The sequence below is a fragment of the Anthonomus grandis genome, chromosome 3, assembly GCF_022605725.1.
Source record: "Anthonomus grandis grandis chromosome 3, icAntGran1.3, whole genome shotgun sequence".
Classification (NCBI taxonomy): Eukaryota; Metazoa; Arthropoda; class Insecta; order Coleoptera; family Curculionidae; genus Anthonomus; species Anthonomus grandis.
In genome coordinates, this window is record NC_065548.1 from 28,517,177 (window position 1) to 28,537,651 (window position 20,475).

The 20,475-nt window shown below is 28.8% G+C and overlaps 1 protein-coding gene across 11 annotated transcripts in view; it reads right to left on the reverse strand.

Annotated features, from left to right (window-relative positions):
- Nucleotides 1-10,893: 10,893 nt before the first annotated feature.
- Nucleotides 10,894-20,475, reverse strand: part of LOC126733697 (uncharacterized) — a 43,668-nt gene continuing 34,086 nt past the window's right edge. For 6 of the 11 annotated variants that reach the window (XR_007659823.1, XR_007659820.1, XR_007659818.1 and 3 more), the window contains 2 exons: nt 12,604-12,885; nt 10,894-12,541 (listed from right to left, as the gene is read on the reverse strand). Coding sequence is in view for 3 of the 11 variants with exons in the window: in XM_050437075.1 (XP_050293032.1) it covers nt 12,419-12,541; nt 12,604-12,885 (405 nt within the window). In the remaining 8 variants the exon portion in view is untranslated. Of the gene's footprint in view, nt 12,542-12,603; nt 12,886-13,869; nt 14,014-17,135; nt 17,452-20,475 lie in introns of those variants that run through there. The other 5 variants (XR_007659828.1, XR_007659821.1, XR_007659827.1 and 2 more) reach the window with 3 other exon arrangements.

Consider the following 20,475-nt stretch of genomic DNA (forward strand, 5'->3'; position numbering starts at 1 on the left):
TTACTTGCACAGCCTAAAGTAGGAATCGCCAGAATGCAGGTGTTTTATCTTTGTTTAATAGACTGGCTAAAAAGAGGTGACATGTCTGTAAGTGCTGGAAGTGTTTAAAATATTTTGTAAGATGCTTGGATTTTAGTCCGTGGTCAATTTTTTGATATTATTTTCTTGTGATATTATTTTCTTTCTATAAATTGACATTTTCGAAAGAAAAATAAAAAATAGTATAAAACATGGGGTTTTACGTATATTTAAAATGATTTCATAGATAGGCAATATAAAATTTTGCCATTTGAACATATATATCATGCAACAATAAATATGACATAGGTGAACGGACAAGTTAGTGCGGCATCTGCGACACATCAAAGATTCTAATAGATCTCTGAACTGGACTTTACATACATATTATTTACATACGCAACATTCACTTTATAATATGTATATGTATACATAAAGGGGCAGGTAGCTAACATATCCAATGATTATACAAAGTTTGCTTTTCTCGCCTTTTTTAATGCAAATGTTTTAACAATGTTAGACACATCTATATTTTCTGCAATTTCTTTTTCAATACTAATTATTGATAAGTCAGAAAGCCTCTCTTGACCCATTGTGGATCGTAAATAATTTTTTATTATTTTGAGTTTAGAAAAGCTATATTATATTATATTATATCTTTCTCCACTAGCTACTGTGACAGGTAATGTTAAGAAAATTCTAATGGAAATTACTAAATTGGGAAAAACATAGATGAGGTTATTTACAAATATGTAGGTAAGAACATTTAAGGCATTTATTTCAGGGGAAATATAGGGTGCAACACTCTCAATTTCATCAGATAAATCTTGAGCTAAAATATCTTTTTCATTTTTTGATGGATCATATAAAATTTTCTCAAGAGCTTCACATTTTGCAAACCTAATTGATTTTTCTGTTTGGAGAAAGCTATGTAGGTTGTTAAGAAAATTAAACAACGTATCATGTTGCTTCATTTGCTCGAATCTTTCTTCCAATTTTAATAATGTAGTATCTAATATAACAAAATAAAAATTAATTTTAAACTGATCAACTGGATTTTTAGGGGCCTCGTCCACACACTCATAGTCAAATAAACGCTTTTTTGTTCAGGGTCTAACAATATTAATCGGAGGAAACGAAGGGTCGCAATCAACATCTTCGGCAACTTTTTTGGCCTCCTCTAAAATATCAGTGAAACCTTCATCTGATCTAATACTAGATATATATGTTTTAGTCTATTTTAAGATTAAAATAATATTAGGTAGGGCAACATCGGTTTCCTGCATCACTTTACTTGCAATATTAATTTTTGTTAACACATTATACCATATAATAATGGAACAAATAAATTTAAACGACTTAATTTTTAAGAGTAATGAATTAGCCATAGTTTTGGTATCGGAGTCCCTGTTATTATCAGAGTAAAGTGCAAATAAAGCGTCATATATTTTTCCTAAATTATGTCTAAGAACTTTCAGAGCATCTATTCTGCTATTCCATCTAGTACTAGAAAGAGGTTTTAGTGTTAACGTTGGGATTTCATCTTTTAAAACTTGCCAACGTTTAGTTGATGCGGAGAAAAAAACGTAAAGTTCTTGCACAATAGCAAAGAAACTTGTAATTTCTAAAGATGCTTTTGCAGCATCATTAACAACTAAATTTAAGCTATGGGCTGCACAAGGCACGTAAAAAACTCTAGGGTTCAATTCAATGTTTTTTTTTGTAAACCATTATTGCGACCCTTCATATTCATTCCATTATCATATCCCTGACCCCTTAAATCGCCTAAACAAATGTTGTGAGTCTCCAAAAAATCCAATAAAACATTAGTTAAGCCTCGTCCTGTCGAATCTGATATTGAAATGAATCCCAAAAAATGCTCTCTAATTTCGATTTGCTTTGATGTATTATTTAATAAAACAAACTTTATTACAATAGTTAGTTGGTCTTGATGACTCACGTCAGGAGTCGTATCCAAAATAATTGAAAAATATTTACTAGCATTTAACATAGATATAATGTCACATCTTATTTGCTCTCCCAGAAGGAAAATTAATACATTTTGAATATGAACACCTAAATAATGAGGCATATTTAATGGAGTTCTTTTAATCCTGTTAATGTGATCGCATATTGTTTCATTAAAATTGGCAATTGTTTCGATTAATTTTAAAAAGTTTTCGTTTTGTTGCTCGTATATCTTGTTATTTTCACCTCTAAAACTCAAATTTTGACCGGCTAAAAACTTGACAACATAAATTATAATTTTCAAAACAGAAACCCATCTATCTTTTTCCATGTTTATGAATTTCTCGTTTAGTGAATCAGTTGTCGTTTTAGAAGAAATTGATTGTTTTAAATCAAGCCAAGATTTTGTGTTACAAATATGCCCCTTTCACTTTTCATGTCTTTCTATAAGTTGACTTAAATGTCTCCAATCGTTATAACCCTCAACCAAACCACTACCACCAGAAAAAGTTTTAAATATTTTGCAAGGAAAACAATATACACAATCTTTTGATTTAGAATATACTAGCCAAACCCTCGGAATTATTTCTCCATTACACATTTTTTTTTATAATAAATAGATGAGAATCCTCTATTGTCTTTATTTAAAGGAAACATCATATCAGCCTTTGTTAGTTGCGTAGGCCCTAACTCTATCAGAGTTAATTTAATTTTATCCAATAAAATATTTGGCCAATAGCCAGGATCCTTATAGACATTAATATTTTCAAAGCTTATTTCAGATCCTTGTTCTGCTAATAAAACATCACCTTCCACTATAGTTTTGGTATTCGATGAGTTCTCCTTTATTTCTCCGCTATTGACCGTTATACATATAGTCTCCGTCACATTTTCATCTCAGGCTTGGGAACTTGATGGTTTGTCATGTGATCTTGTTGGGATTAAAAACGCTTGGAGTGAACTGCAAGCCTTTTTAGTTAATTCTTCTTTTTCACGCTTTCGTTTTCTGTACTATCCTCCAGAAAGCTTTTTTCGATTGTCAGACATCAATAATAAAACAAATCCAAAATTAAAATAAATCCAAGTTATCCTATATTTTGCCTAAATGAATAAAGAGATATAATTTTAACGTTTCAAATAAAAAAAAAATAAATATTAAGATTAAATGCTACTTTTTTATTAAGCAAATAACTAATATTTGAAAGGTGAGTAGCCAAACGGAGTTAGTGGATGAGTGCAACTACTGGCTATTCATAACGCATATCATTTTTTCATTTTTTCCTCAAGTTCAAAATTAATTATTTTTTTTTTAGTTATTAAATTATTTGACTCTAAATAAGTCAACATTACTTTTTAAAATAAAATTAATTGTGCTAACAAAAAATAAAAAAATATTATGCATTATAAATAGGCAGTAGGTTCAATCATCCACCATTTCCGTTTGGCTACCCATTTTTCAAACATCCTATATATTTCAAAAATATAAAAACGATATTTAAATTTTATATGACAGCTCAAAAAAAAATTTAATCAAATTAACGTATGTGTAGAGATACTTACCTTTTTAATTTTTACTGTCTGTTTTACCACAATATTAAACAAAAGCTTTTAATAACGTTGCGATTTACACGACTACAGGCTACACGCTTAAAATTTAAAATGAAACCAAGTGCACGCACTGCACGCATTTATATGCCTTGACCACAGACAAGTATTTTCCTGAAAAATCTTCGTCGCGACATATTTTTTCCAACTCGTTGCGACCTGGGGCCGTATTTTCGAAACCATGCGAGAATCTTCGAATGCGAACAAAGTCGAGCGGCAAAATTCGCACACGAATTAAAAAGTGCATTTTTGAACAGCATTCGATATTTCATTCGCATGCGAACATGAAATGTAGTGGCAACGTAGCAAAGTCGAGTGCTATTGGAGGCCGTATCAACTGGGATGAAGACGATTACGATTGTTTAACCTAACCTAAAATTTAAGTTTAAAAACATCAAGGAATTTTGAGGTTTTTTTATGGCGTTTCTTGGGTTTTTGCGAATTGACTTTTTTTTTAATGAATTCAAAAAATAAAAAATATTGCGGTTTTGTGTCGAGTGAGCGAAAGAAAGAACTAATTTCATTTATGGAAGAGCACCCGGAATTAAAGTCGGGCAATTTCACCCAAAATTTTTCGGCTAAAACTGCACAAGCCTTATATAAAACTAGTGGATAGATTACACAGTCTCAGGAGCACATAAAGATCACATCATCGTAATATGCTTAATCATTCTATCGTAATAGGCTTGCTTAATTTATATAATTTATTAAATTAAGCATCTGCATACATTTCAAATGGGTCAAGAAATGAAGAGTACATCCTATTCCTTCTATCTGCCAGAGTTTTAGTCTCTTCCAGTGCATCGACCACGTTTCTTTGCACAAGATTGTTTAATCTATGATTATTGCTATTTTTTTTTCAATAAACAATAAAAAAACACTACGAAAATACTTAACCAACTCACAAATTAAAAAAAAAAAACAAAGCTAGTTTAAAATCAAAACAAGACAAGTGGCAGAATCGCACACGAACTTGAAATTCGAATGGTATATACCCATTCGAGACACCGCATGCGAAAAAGTTCGCATACGAAGCGGTCGAAAATACGAATATCGATTTTTCGTGCGAAATCCTCTAATTTCGTATGCGAATCAAAGTCGAATGGTTTCAAAAATACGGCCCCTGAAGCGGACTGAAGCGTATATTTAGGTATACCTATTAAATTTGAATCGGAAATATAACTAATAATATTTAGAATGTTATAAAGTAACTTTAATACATTAATTAATAATTAATAATATTTACATATTTATAATATTTTAAAATAATGTGTGTATAATAGTTTTTGAAACAAATTATTAAATTTTAAAAATATTTATTAAAAAAATATTTATTTAGTTTTTTTTGACTCTGACCTGCCGCCCGGGTGCCCCGCACCCCCTGCACCCCCGGGTCGGAACGGCCCTACAGTTTCAGTTCCAATAAACTACTTTCTTACCTAAACCTCCTTCAGCAGCCGTGACTACAACGTACTCTTTCTCCTTAATATTACGAATAAATTTAATTCTTATAATTGTCATTTTAATGATAATAGTTTATTTGTTATGCACCAATTTTTTATGCAACCCTTTTTCAAAACACTGAATTGAAAAATGTTTTTTAACTTCAGAAATTAGTTATTTTAAAACGGATAAAGATATGAGCTTTATATTGTATTATTATAAAGTACTCATTAGCGCTTTGCAAATAAGGTATCACATGCCCCACTTCTCAATTATATTTTTTTATTCAAGATATACCCATTTTAACATTTACAACTACTTACTGAAAGTTTGTTGTAGAAAGAAACTTCTCGTTCTACCCAATCTTCTTTATGGGACTACAAATATGTATAGTTAGATATTTGAAATAAGAAAGTATAGTAGAATATCTGAAGATATTAAATAGTTAGACTTTTTCACCTAGGTATTTTTTTAACGGAATCTTTAGTTCATAAATATATAGTGCATTTACAATGAAAAACAGGGCACAAATTCATTTAAAATTCAAGTATTTTTCTTCCTTTATTTTTTGGACGCATCGATTAGTATTATCTAGTATTGTATCACCTGCGATTAAAATAAAAAAGTTCTATACAGATTGCTTTAAATAGAACCTATGGCGTCAACATTCATTTTTGTAAATAGAACATCTGTATATTATAACGTCTTATGATAATTTTAAAATTTTTATATTTTAACTTCACATATTTCTTTACGTCAAAATTTGACATTTTACGACAAATTTGACAAACCGATGACTTAAAGCATATGGTATGTTACACAAAACGTATTCAGAATATATCGTAGAATTGTAAAATATCATGATATACAGGACTTTCTGTTTAAAAAAAAATGTTGATGCCATTGTTTAAAATGAAGGTACCCTGTATAAAAAATCTTTATTTCAAAAAACGCGCAAGTGATAATATTACTCGATACGTCCAAAACATAGAAAGAAAAAAATAGTCGAGTTTTATATCAGTTTATTCCTGTTATCGTGAATGCACTGTATATATTTCGGCTCCAGATATTTCCACTATTATTTTGATTGAAATTAGAGTATTTGTTTATATTAGTTTCTAAATAAACAACCATAAAAGCGTTAACGCTTTCTTTATTAGTCTGGCTTCTAATTTAATAGTGCCGAAGTATTGGAAGTTCAAAATGATATGTGACATGGTCCAATATTAAAAAATAAATATTTGAAAAACTGAAACCTATCCGGAAATAAATAGAGCATTCATGAAAAAGGTTATTATTGAGTTTAGGGGCAAGTTTCGACAGTTTTTAGATAGAATTGGTCGAGATCGATAACCGGATACGGATCGAGGTTCTTTTTTTTACGGGTTATTGAGACGGGTATTTGAAACAATAATATTTAATAATATTTTCTTGTGTTAAAAGTGGTGTGAAAATAAATAATGGTGATTCTCCGACAGATCTATTAATTATTTAAAACAAAACTACAAAGAAACTTTATTCGCTCATTAAACACAAGAAAGCAAAGAAAAGCATTCATTTAATATTCCAAAGTATAAGACCAAATTCTATTCTCATAAGAAAGAATTGATATCACTTCTAGAAATTACTTTCTGTGAGGTCAATGAAAATAAGCCATTCATCGTCAAAAAAATGATGCTTCACAATATTGCATAGCATATTTATTATGAAGCTTATTCTTTAAATCTATATTTTAAAAATATATTTATAATTTTCTATATTAACTTCTTTATTTTCAAATGATAAAACTTAAATTTATACTCTGGTCACAATTTTTTTACCACATGAATGGTATTTGGCTTATTAAGGTACCAGAGTTTTGATTCATCTTTTATTAAAGTAATATAAAAAAATATGCTTTTTCGCATATTTGTTTTTGAATTGCTTACATATATTAAAATAGACCTGTAAATGTAATGCATGGCTATTTAAAACTGTTTTACCACGTAAAGATTCTTAGCGTTAATCTTTTAACAATGCGTTATCTAAGATTAGCCAAGTTTCATAACCACAAACACTGGCATAATTAAGATAATGATTTACCTGCATAGTCAAAGGATCACTAAATTTAAATGTCGAGAAAACGGTGTAGTTTTTTTAGTTACACTTAATTCATTACGGAAACCCTTGAAGCGTATTTAAAAGGTAATCCAATAAATACTCGTAAGTGAAATTATAAATATTATGGTTACTCTAATGGCTTTTTAAAAGTTTTGCATTCCAACCTAATGGAAATAAATTGGACTGTTTTTTAATTGCATAAAATTTTTATAGCTTAGCTGTTATGTGATATCTCGAGTTTGAAGTAAAGATATAGATATATTTTTTAAAAGCTTAAGGTGATTTAATTTTAGGACTTACTAAACAGGCGTAGATTATTAAAGATTTCCTAAACCAATATACCAAAGTTTAAGAAAATTAGGAAATACACATTGGGTCACATATATTATAGTTAATTAAGTACGTATTTCGTAAATTATAAATATATTTATTCATATGTAAATATAGTACAGAAATAATAAAATTTTTCATGTTTTGATTTATAGTATAAATAAAGTAATATAATAGTTTTGAAAAGTACCTAGAATTATAAATGTATTTCTTAAATAACAACAAAAAAATTAATAAAATTCTTCATCGCGTTTTTTACTTTTTTACAAATTAAACTATAAAGTAAAGTATCCTACTTATTTGATAGTAATTTTATCTCAAATAATAAAAAACAAACCTTCACGAAAAATAAATCTCAAAATAGTTCTTTTAGATTTTTTTTTATTGAATGAAATTGAACAATAACATTTATTTAATAATTGTATATTTCCTTTCATTCTTTATGTTAAGTAACAACAAATTGAAGAATTTTGGTGTTAAAAAGTTAATTCTTGCAAAAAGTATTTTCGCTGTATATGTTTTGTAGAAAATACCAGTTACATTTAAATACTTAACTTTACATTTTTAATATACAAAAAGTTAACTTTTGTATTGTATATTATTTTTTATAATTTGCAACAGTGTCATAAATTTCCTTCGAAGCTATAATGCCTGGTTGCAACAATGATAACAATACGTTCATATACTAGAAAGGAAGATTTTTCTGAAAGAATTTTCCTTAGGATGTAAGTAATAGTTTTTATGCTTATTATCACTGCAAAAATATTATAAAATTAAAATAGACATACTAAGTCTATGCAGAAATATTTTTCGTAATAAAATGTTAATTTCTAGTCTAGAAAATTTGGAAGTATAATCGCTATTTAAATTTTTGTTTCCTATTTGTATATTTTTAACGCTAGTAGATTTTTGATTTTTCTACCATAGTTTATGTATAGGGTGGTCATTTAAACTTGAAACAGAGCAAATTTTGGACTCCCCAGGTTATTTAAAAAAAATGCTAGGAGTATTTTTGGATTTTAAGGGGAAACATTTTTTTGCTATTTTTGCCTAGTCGATGCACAACCCTCTATCGACAGTGAGACTCATCCTTAAAATCTTAAATGGAAAGAGGGGTCAAGTGATATTTATTTTCAAGGTATCTACATAAGTTTAACATCGCTACAATCTCCCTAGCAACGATCTTTTAAACTATTTTTATTTTCTTTAAATGCTTACCAGATATGGACACATAGGATGTGATCTAATAAAAATAATTAAACTAAAAAGTTATTTTCTAGCTAAAAATGCCTCAAAAGATAAAGTATTACTCGACCTTTCTGGATATTAAAGATTTTAATGGTAAGTTTCATCCTCGCTACAGAGTTGGCGTAAAACTAGGAAAACCAGCAAAAAAAATACTAAGCAAAAATCATTGGGCGAGCATTTTTTCGTAAATGTCCTGGGTTTCCCAAAATTAAGTGTTTCGTTTTTAAATGACCATCCTGTACGCTTGCTTTAAAATGAATTTTCTTCGCCTTAAAGTATTATATAGTATTTTAACCAAATTTATATAAAAAATAATATTTGACTACAATAACTTCTAATAGGTCTATGGTTGGAAACTTTGGTGTGACACTATTACGAAAGTTTTAGGGCTTACACCAAAAGCTCTTTACTTTACTCTCGACAAGTGATTCGTTAACGATGTTAGCATCTTCGGGAGATCTCAATAAATCAAAGTTTTCATCTTCTTCTGAAGATGCTAACATCGCCAGCGAAACACTGTCGAGAAAAAATAAAAAATTTTGGTTAGTGTTAAAACTGTCTCGTCATTTACAGTAACTTCTAGGTTCCAATGATTGTTGACAGGTCATATTTTAATTTATTTTTCAATTTACTTACTAAGAGGTGTATTTGTTTTATTATACCAGACAATTGGTTGAAAAATTTTAATTAATCTTTTCAACTTCTTCATTCAATTATCCCAAACGGTAACATATGAGCTTAGCAGTAAGCAAATTATTTCATAATAAAAATTAAATTTAATACATTTTTCATTTCTATATGCCTCTTAAGAGTCAAAAAAATATTTTTTTAAATATTTATAAATTTCATTTTACCTTATATCATGATAAGCATATTTCACATCAGTCTTTAAATTTACTTTTAACTGAGCAAGATATAACTGAATTCAAAACATCTCTATGGATAACCTTTGTAAATGTTGCTCATTTATGTAGATTTTACCAGAATATCCTGTCCACAATCTTCTGGATTTGCATAGCTTGCAAGAAAAAAGTGTTGACACATTTTTTTTCCTACACAGAACACATGATATTTAGTAGTTTAAAATGATTTTTGTATGCAAGTTCAACATGACCTTTTTTTTAAACGCACGCATTCCATTATTCTTTGAACACAAAATAGTTGGATCCTCCACAATTATTGAAAATGGATGCTTATTTCGTCGTAGTAAAAATGACTTCTTTCTGATAAATTTTCTCTAGTGCCTACTGGATTTGCATACATCATCTCCTCATAGGAAAAAATCTAAAGGGTTTAAATTAGTTGGATGATAAGGCCTTAACACAGGCCTTCTCTTCCTTTCCAAAATCTGTTTTTAAATTATGCCGAACTGCTAAGATAAAAAATTTCTAATGGCACATCATCTAAAATTTGTGCCACATGTTTCAGGAGAAATTCCTAATTAAATTTTCCAGTTAGCCTTCTCTATCCCAAACATTAATGGGTTTAAACAGATTTTGAGATGAGAAACAATAGACCTATGTAGATTTTTGCCCGAACCTAAATGTAAATAAAGTGCGAAAGTTAATAATGGAAATTTTCAGGGAATTGTGCATGAACTTTTTGTAAATGATAAACATGAGTCTGTTATTCTTAATTTGTAAATCATAGCTTAGTTTATAGAGTTTTTAAAAAATATGGGCACTCCAACTCGACTGCTAATTTTTGCACACTAAAAGGATCTGCCTCTACGCCATTTAAAATATTTTCTTCTGAACCCCCATCATAATGTGGTTTCAACAATTATATTTAGCTTTGAAAAACAATTCTAAAATTAAGCATTATATTTATTTCCTAATGGACAAAAAAATTTTATAATTGTTAAAAATTTTCCTCATACGGATGATTAACTTGTTCAAACCTTTCTCTGTTAAAAATTTTGCGATTTGGAAATCGTTCCTCGCCGAGACAGCACAAACACATAATATGCATATGCCCAAAATATCTAATTGGTGCATTCATATAGGTAGGGTTACCAGATCAAAACTTGCCTATCCAGGACAAGCCCTAACGAAAATCCGGAGAAAATCCGGAAACATTTTTTTTTACTAAAAATTTTTTTTTGGCGTTTTCACGACGAAAAACATTTTGCCGAGATGAACTTTGATTTTTACTAATAAAACAAAACCAAAATCATATTTTTTAAAAGTTTTATTTATTTATACTTAATAAACTTTATTAGAAACTGAGTTACAAAGTACACATATAATTCAATAACAAAACAAAAATAATTCAATCACTTTAAAGATACTTTTCACTGCTTTGTATTTTGTTTAAAAGAGTTAAATTTTCTGGCAAAAGCATAAAATCATAAAACTCTAAACAAATCATATATTTGAAATTATAGGTAGTCATAAGATAGAAGATAAAAGCAGTCTATTTCTTTCTTTGGTCCACTGAGCGGTGATAAGTGAAAATATTCTTTCCACATTGTCATTGTGAGATGGGATTGCAAAAAGAAATTCGGGTGCTTTTAGTAATTGTGAAAATATTTCTTCAGAAATTCTCTCATTAAAGTATTTTCGTTAGTAGGCAAATTGTGGTCATTAGAGTCAAACTTTTTCATTATATATTTTTTTAAGTTTACAAAATTCATCAAAAAATTTAGTGTCATCGATTTCGACACCTTTTGATGTTAAATATACTAATGAGGGCATAACGTCCCTGTCCCAATCATAATTAGTAATATCATTTAAGCTTATCCATTTGAAACATTGGAATTCTTCAAATGGTTTGAACCAGTTTTTTAAATATTGAATTGAATTATTATACAAATCAAATAACTCTAATTTTATTTGGTCACATTCGCGTTCTAAACCATTTTCAATGCACTTATTAAAAATTTCTCGAACTTTTAAAGGAATGAATTTGATAGCTGCTCTTTCTTCTAAAGTAAAAATAACATTTTCTAAAATTGCCATTGTTTCCACTACAGAATTGTTCTGACGTTCAATCTTTTCTATATTTGTATGGAAAACAGACATCAAAGAATGGACAAGAAAAAGATAGGCCTCTGTAAAATCGTTTTCAAAAAATGATTTAAGTATATGAGGAACATCATCTTGAGACAAGAAATATGCCTTGAGAGCGTAAACCATTTTTAAAACCCTTTCAATAGCGGGAAACAAAGATAGCCATCTAGTTTTAGAGTAATATAAAAGAGTCTCATGTTCTGTGCCCACAAATTCACAAAATTCTTTTAGTGATTCAACTCGTACAGTATAAATACTAAAATAGTTAGGATAGACATTTTAAGAATTATGGTTTCTATATCAACTTTTAATTTGTCACAACTATGGTGCACTGCATTATTGATTACATGAGAGGGACAACCTACACCAACCAAATTTTGATTAACTTTAGATTTTAATTTATTAAAAACATTATTTTGACCTTTTCTGCCTATGCCACCAAAATTTGTATTGCAACTATCCCCTGAGAATGCGACACATTTTTTTTCTAAATTATTTTTTTTAAGCGTATCTAAAATTAAATAACAAATTGTTTCTGCTGTTTCGTTTGGAGCACTCCTAATGTCTAATAATTTAGTTTGATTTCCTCCATTTTTATAAACAAAATACTGTATCAGCATTGGAAACATTTTTAGTGCGTTATGATTGCTTGCATCTGTAGCTACACCAATATATGAAATCCTGTTTTTGTTTATTTAGTGGAGAGTCATTTCAAGAGTATATGGTCCAATTACACTATTTATAATAGCCTCGACCTTAGTTCGTCCACAGGTAACCTTCTTGGCTATTGCCGAATCATGGTAAATTGCTTTATTTAACTAACAACAAAAACATACAATTATTATAAACTACACACATAAAATAATAATTAAAAATGTACCTTGGTTGTACAATCCATGGACTTGTAAGATTGGTGATGGCAAACTGTATGGAAAGCTAATGTGGCTTCAGCAGCTTTTATTGATTTGGTTTCTCCGGAAGCTACCACAAAATTTTGAAGGCCAGAAGTTCCCGCTTGAGCTGTTAACATTTGTTTGTGCTTTTCTTTATTTATATGGGTCTCAATATCAAGCTTGCCTTTATGAGCAATTGATATTGAAGAATTGCACATATTGCAAATTACCTCACTGGTGGTTTTTCCTTTCTTAAAGGAAGGGTATAACTGAAAAATTTCATCTGAATAAGTACCTTTGCGTTTTGGCATCACCAAAAACCAATTTCAGACTTTTAACAAGATATAATTAAAAATCTGCACTAATAAAACCTAAAAAGTCGTGAACTGCTTAACGTTACCGTAAATACTGTGAAAATAATGTAAATAAATGCATTGGGGATTCCTCGAAAGAAAAAACCTCTTGCCGCGCATGCCGTTATAGACGAGCGATTGACGTACCGATGCGACGCCACTTTATTTATTCCGCTAAAGACTAAAGGTGAATTTACACTACTAAATTTATCGACGATTTGAAATATCTAAATGTTTTCAAAATAATTGACTATTTTGCATGTTTTATGTTCTTTCTTGTCTTAAAGAAAAACCCGGACGTTTAAGAAAAATCCGCCCGGACTCACCCGGACGTAGCAAAAACCCGAACCTGTCCGGATTTATCCGGACGTCTGGTAACCCTACATATAGGTATATTCAGGCGATATCGCAGGTCACCATAAAACATAAGCCAGGAATATTTTTTTATTTTCTGTGATATATTCTAGGCATATAAATTGGATATATTGGGCATATTTAATTCATATGCTTGCAATATTTGCTCATCTTTTATTGCAATATTATTAAACAAATAACATGCATAGCAAAAATAATTAAATGTTATTTATTTCGTTTAAATTGAGAATTCTTGTACAAAGGGATTTGAAACAAACTACTGTGCAACAAATACCATGTTTTATTATTTCTTCTCAAAAGGTTTTTAAATGTCATTAGATTGAAAAGAATTACAATATATATACATTAAATACAAGTTTAAATAAAAATCATAATCTTGCAAACCTACAAAAAACGATAACATTTTACAGTCAAAAACTAAACCAAAAATCTTTACAAAAATATAAAAACAAACATGTGTGGTGTTAAGCTTAAAATTATTAAAATAAATATTTTTTAGACATTTAAACTATTAATTGCTTAGTCGCTTAATCAGCTTTATATTCACAGATAAAAATTTAAAGCAATAAATATTTAAATATAAAAAAAAACTAAAAATGTTCAGCAACATTTTGTATAATTTTATTTTTTTAGAGCTGGCTTTCAAGAGTATCTCTTATCAAAGTATTTCTAAAAAAAAATCAATATTGGTAATTAATTAAATTAAAAAGTAATTCATGAATAAATAAGTAAATCATACTGATAAAGTCATAATGAAAGCCGATGAGAATTGGCCATTCTCGGTACGTAAATTTTTCGTTTAAAAAGATGGTAATGCTTGATAGATGCTTTAGCTAAATAAATGGCAACCATATCTTTAACTGATTTTCAGTGCCCATCTTAAATTTTGGATTTGGATTGAGGCCTGTACTGCGTTAGGAGCAAAATATGTATATCTTTATTATACAAGTTTAAAACCGAAACTTGGTGATTTTCTTTTTGTTTGTAGAATTATTTAAATCCTTTACAAATCCATTGGCATCTGTTGATTCTTATTTTAAACATGGTAATTCACCACCCTCATACAATTTTATAATTTTTAGCCCTAAGACAAATATTTAATAGAGTAAACCTACTAAGAAAATTAAAAAATCATGCAAATAAAATTATTGAAAACTTCATGCTCAAATGTTAATAAACTCGGGCATCTATAATATGTAATTGTTTTAGAAAAAATCTATTTTCACTGCGTATTAGGGTCCTATCATCCTCTAATAGCAACAATTAATATTGATAGGGTTCTTATTTTCCGGATAAAACACTTTTTCATTGTTATAAACACCAAAATGCTTAAATAAATCAGGTTAGGTACTTATACTACTTACCAACTTTTTTTAGACTATAAATAATTAAACCTCGCTTAGTTAGAGAGAAAGAAAGAATAACAGATTGGAATCGCTGCAGCGAGATTTTATAGAATTTGTTTGTATGAATTAAGTTTGTTGATAAAATGTAGGGTTAGTTGTTTTTTTTTAAACAAATAAACAATAATAAATAATAGATATTGTATTGGAGTAGAAGATAACAACTATATAATTATAGATATATAAATATACATAAACAATAATCATTTTTAAAACGGTATATTGGCTGCAAAAATGAAATACATATTCGATTAAGTATAGGTGCCCTAGGTGCCTACTAGCCTTCGCAAACGAAATTTTGAAAATTAAGTATATTCTTTATTAAAAAACAGAAAAAAATATTTACTTATTATAAAAGTTATGCCGCCGGAACTACTAATAAATATGAAAAATGAATTTCCTCTGCATATCTGTCAAATATATGCCGAGAATATTGCTTTTGCATATACTATATTCGGCATATTCATTCAAGGCATATTTCAATATATTTCGTCAAATGAGATATTAATGGCATATTTCCGGGATAGTAACTGCCGTCTGGGTGTAAAGCCTATTTATTGGCTTCTAAAGCATTAAATGATGAAAATCTGTACATTAGATGTACATCAGCATATCAGAAAATACAAATTCCATGATTGTACAGGTCTTGCGCAGATTCTTGGATTTGAGCAAGTCGGTTATATATTTTATAATTGATTCAAACATATAATTTGAGACTTTTTAATATAATTGAGATTTGACTAAAAATTATAAAGAATTCACTGCTATATAAATATCTACGCTAAACATACATATTTTCTACGTCGCTGCTCAACGATTTATGTTTATTCCAGACACTTTCACCAAAATATCCAGAGATTAAATACAATGCGTAATAACCTAATATTCGCTCAATTATTGTTCACTTCATCTGCCTTAACTTACATTTAATTGATAAGTTACAGTAAGCTTTAATTGACCGGGCCTAACAAATTAAATGAAAACAAAGATGTTTGTGTTTTTGTTGTTTTACCTTTTTAGTTTTAAGAAATTAATTACCACCAAGGTAAGAAATCAAAGAACAGTCCTATATTCCTAAATAATATTTGTTTATTTTAGATTCATGGTAAACCTAGGTCGTCTCGACACCATAATATGGTAGCTAAGATGTCGTCGTCACAAAACTTGGATAGTCCACCACCCTGTAGTCCGGGAGCAAGCTCTGTTTCGCCTCTTATGTCAGGTTTTTCAATAGACGAAGAAGACGAGTTTACAAAATCTTTTGGCAGGGAAATAAATAGAAGAAGAGGGGCAATAAAACATCAAAGGTAACTTTATGTCAATAATGTAATAAATTAATATTCCTTTTAAAATATTATACTTTAGTCCTCTTATGTACATGAAAATTTACTTATGCGGACTTTTAAATATTAGAGGAATTTGGCAACCTTGTAGGAAATTACTAAATATATATATATTTTAATTTAACGATATTTGGCAAAAAAACCAAAACGATTATGCTTCTTTTAAATATTAAGCTAAATTATGATTTCTAAATACTCAATGCATTTTCACATTACTACTAAAAATGTGCTTTTTTGAAACGTCACTAGATTTGTCAACGACAACGTAGAATTTGGGACCTGAAAACATAAAAAAGCTATAAAATAGTCAAAATAGTCAAACTCAAGATTTTGAAATTCATAAGGTTACCTCACGCTTCCTTAGGAGTGTTTTGTTTCCTGTTAGAGAGTTGCATTACCTCGCAAGTGCCAAATGACAGCTTGCATTGGCTATGTCAATCGGCTCATATAATAATTAAACATGAAATTTTGGCGTTAATGTAATCTTTTTTTCATGGGAAACAAGCACTAAATTTTTTTCCAAATATTTTGGTACAATTTTGTTAAAGTGAGCCAACAAATAACTTTAAAGAGAAGAAATAGTAAATCAGATATGAGTATTATAGAAGTTTAATTTGTCATTCTCAAATTATGAAATATTCAATTTATTACAGTATTTTAATTTACAATGCTGTCATCAGAGGTCTACTATTTCGTTAATTTTAAAATAAAAAAAACTTAATGTATACACTCACAATGAGAGAAATGTCAGTATAGTTGAAGGTGGGATTCGATAATTTAAAAAATACTAACGCTTTAGTCTTTGTTTATTAGCGAAAATGATAATATTATAAAAATACAACGAAATACAAACTACTTAGAGATAAATGAAATATAAACTATTTACTAGTTATTACTTTTTTTAAATATATAAATTAAATGATGATTCCAATGAAAAGGGTGTACATTATAGTAGTCATCATGTTTTTGGGATATCTATGCTTCATTGGCTGAAGATTCCATCAGTGAGATATACCTCGCTTCAAAGACCCTTTTTACCAGTTTCTCTCATTGTCGAACTTCTTAATTTTTAGTTCAGTTGATATTGCGCACCTTTGGCGCAAAAAAGCTTTTATTCCTGATTTAAATAGACTTTTACTGTTCTAGTTCATTTTTCGCTCTTTAAACCTCTTTCCTTTTTACTTCTAAGGGATGTTTTGTTTCCTTATATACAACAGAAGCGTGAGATGCAGATTTAGTTTTTATTGCTGATTGACTTTGATTGTGTTTTCCGATTTAAAGGCGGTCTTGAATGCTGAGTCTTGGCGGGAAATTTATTTGAGTCCTCAGTGCGAATAGTGCAAGAATTTTATCCTAGAATACTGAAAGTATAGTCCACAAATCGAAGCTCCAACTTAGCACTAGCTTATCTCAAAATATGACGGATATTTTGTGATAAGCCTAAGCTATCTCAGAGCTAGAGTTGGCATAACATATTACGGAAATATGGAGCACATGCACGTTTTACTTCAATTTACGCATCATCGCCCACATTTGGAGTATAAAACAGAAACATATAGAATAGAGTTAGCTTTTAATGCTTCATAACTTACTACCAACTAAAATATTGCATTAAACTTGTCTTTTATCTACCATGTTTAAAAACTAACCGCTTTATTATTGTAATAATAAAACTAAATATATTTCAGTTGTAACTTAACATAAACATTTAATTGGTTATCTTGTTTTTTTACTAAGCCATTGTTTTATTATTTGTTGTTTAATAATTGCATGGATATAAGGTCTTGTAGTATTTATTTTTAAACTTGAATGGATATTGAAGAAAAACTGGCACCCGGTTACCTACTAATAGTCCTTTTTTTACTAATAAGTGCCGCATCAAATGTATTGATTTTTTATTTGCTCACTTAGATTTAGAGGTTTGAAGTTTTTATCGATGTAGTGAGCTGTTATCTTTGCTTTAAAAATATTTTTGTAGTTTATTTCGCGATATAAGTGTCTTTTCTTTTACCTTGGTATAGTGACTGTTTTTATGTTGGATCTAGGAGGGTGCTTTTAATGTTTAGTAAGGTAAAATTATTCTATTTATCCAGTTTGGTTCCTGTGTGTCTGTATTCGTGCTTTTTTATAATGTCAGATGAGTACGTTAAAAGAGGTATTACCTATGTATTAATGGCGTAATAACTTTCTTTTTTCGAATGATCGTTTTTTGTATTTTTATGGTATTTTTTTATGGTTTAACCCTGAGTTTTGTTGTAATTCTGGGTTTTTATATGTATGGCTTTTCATTTACATAGTATTGCATTATTTTTATTAACTCGTTATTTATTGTCTTGATATTTTCATTCTGTGACCATTTGCCTTCATCCATTTTTAATGTTTTATGTTTTCATATTCTAAATTTAATCTTTATGTCACAGCAAAACTATTCTATACTTCTAAACGGGTTTTTTATTTGTGTTGCTTTTGCATTCAACTATAAAAGATGACTTATTACGTGTAATACCCTGGTTCTGTTCTAAATGTTAAGGCCATATTTTGTCTGGTTAGAGATTTTGACAATAGATTAAGACAAGAAAAACCATAGTGTAATTTATCCATTTGAATGATCGTGTTAAGCAACAACACGGTGAGATAAATTTCAAAAAATAATAAAAATAATTTTAAAATCTTCAGGTTGCATAATATGTTTGAGAAATTATTGATAACTTTTTATGTATAGTTAGCAAAGAAAGGAAGCAATAAAAAAATGATTGAAGAGCGCCATATGTATTTTTAAGTAAAACGAAAGGCGATACCAACGATTACTTGTAATAATTTTTCCCCATAGGTAAAATCCTTTCTTTATGCGGTCTTTGTATTTGTATTTTACATAAATGTAATAAATCTAGGATCTAAATAAAAAATAAGTACTAACAGATATTGCAACCATTTAACGCATCACTCTAAAACAATAAAAATAAGATTAGGATTAAGAATTCTTTCTTTTCTCATGAAAATAATTAAGTCACGAGAAACGCAAAGCTTGTAATAAGACAAAATTAAAACTGAGCAAAATGATCAAGTAATTAAATGTTTGATTGAACCGGATAAAGTTAGTTTTTTTAAGATATGGCCAGCATAATGTACTTTTGCAATTGAAGCAAAATATCGTTTTATGGTAGCAGTTGCAGTTTGAAGAGTTAAAAAAATTGTTTTAAATTTTCTTTTGTGATGATGGTTGTCAAAGTAACTAAGTCACATGTTATCAAGAGGATTTTTTGTAAAAGTAGGCAAGTAATTTTAATACATTTTCTAAATTTGTTTTTCTTGGCGTATTTTAATAGATTTAAAATGTATACTTTAAATTTGTAATAAATTGAATAGAATAAAATATATTCTCTAATAATAAAAAAAGATTTTATATTTGTAATGTTACAGCCTTACAAAAGTGTTACAAAGTTTTTTTTAACATCATTGATGAGTTGCTTCATATATTTTGTTATTAATAAGACAGCTGCTGTCCATTAGTACAAAAATTAAAAACTACTAAAAACTAAATAAAAAATCATAATATGAATCCTGAATTATTGCTATTAAAAAATAGTCTCAATCTACAAGCCAATATATAAACTTTTTACTAAGGTTAACATTTCAGAGATAAGTTGGATAAGGAGTCAAATAAAGGCTCTTCAAAACGTATTTTTTTTATTACCAACGATTCGACCTATATTAGGGCTTCTTTAGGGCGAACAATAAAATCAAAGCTAGTCATTAGATTTTGAAAATTGGAATATAGCTGCATGTTTTAAATGGTTCCATTTGGTTTATTGGTTTTGAGGATATATGCATAGCTGCTGGTGTGTCACAATAATAATAATATTTTTGCTGTGATTGTATTTTACTAATACCTATAAAAAATTGAAATGAAATAAAATATAAAAAGATAGAACTATGTGGAACTTATTTGTGACCAAATCATACAAAGTGTGTTGGGATTGATACATAATTTATAATAATTTAAAACTGTCTGATAAATAAGTAGCCAATGATTTAAATATGCATTTTAGTTTGTTTTGCTTTTTATTTTGCAGTCTATATTAATTAATATTTCACATCTATACTTTAAAAAAAATAATCTTTTTTTATGCCATCACCTTGTTTTGCGGATTCCGTCAATGTCTGCAAGATTTCATAAAATCTTAAAAAAAAAATACGTTTGTATTAAGTGAAGTCTTAGGTTGTGTTATAAATTTATGTTTAAAGTTACCTTTTCTGAAGTGGTTAAGGTGACCTTTGTTAAAGAAGAACGATCATGCAAATTATATTGCTGTAAGTGTATTGCCGCGTTTTTCAGATTGACTTTCAGAAGTTACACATAAAGTCTTTACAATGCTCCATCTTTC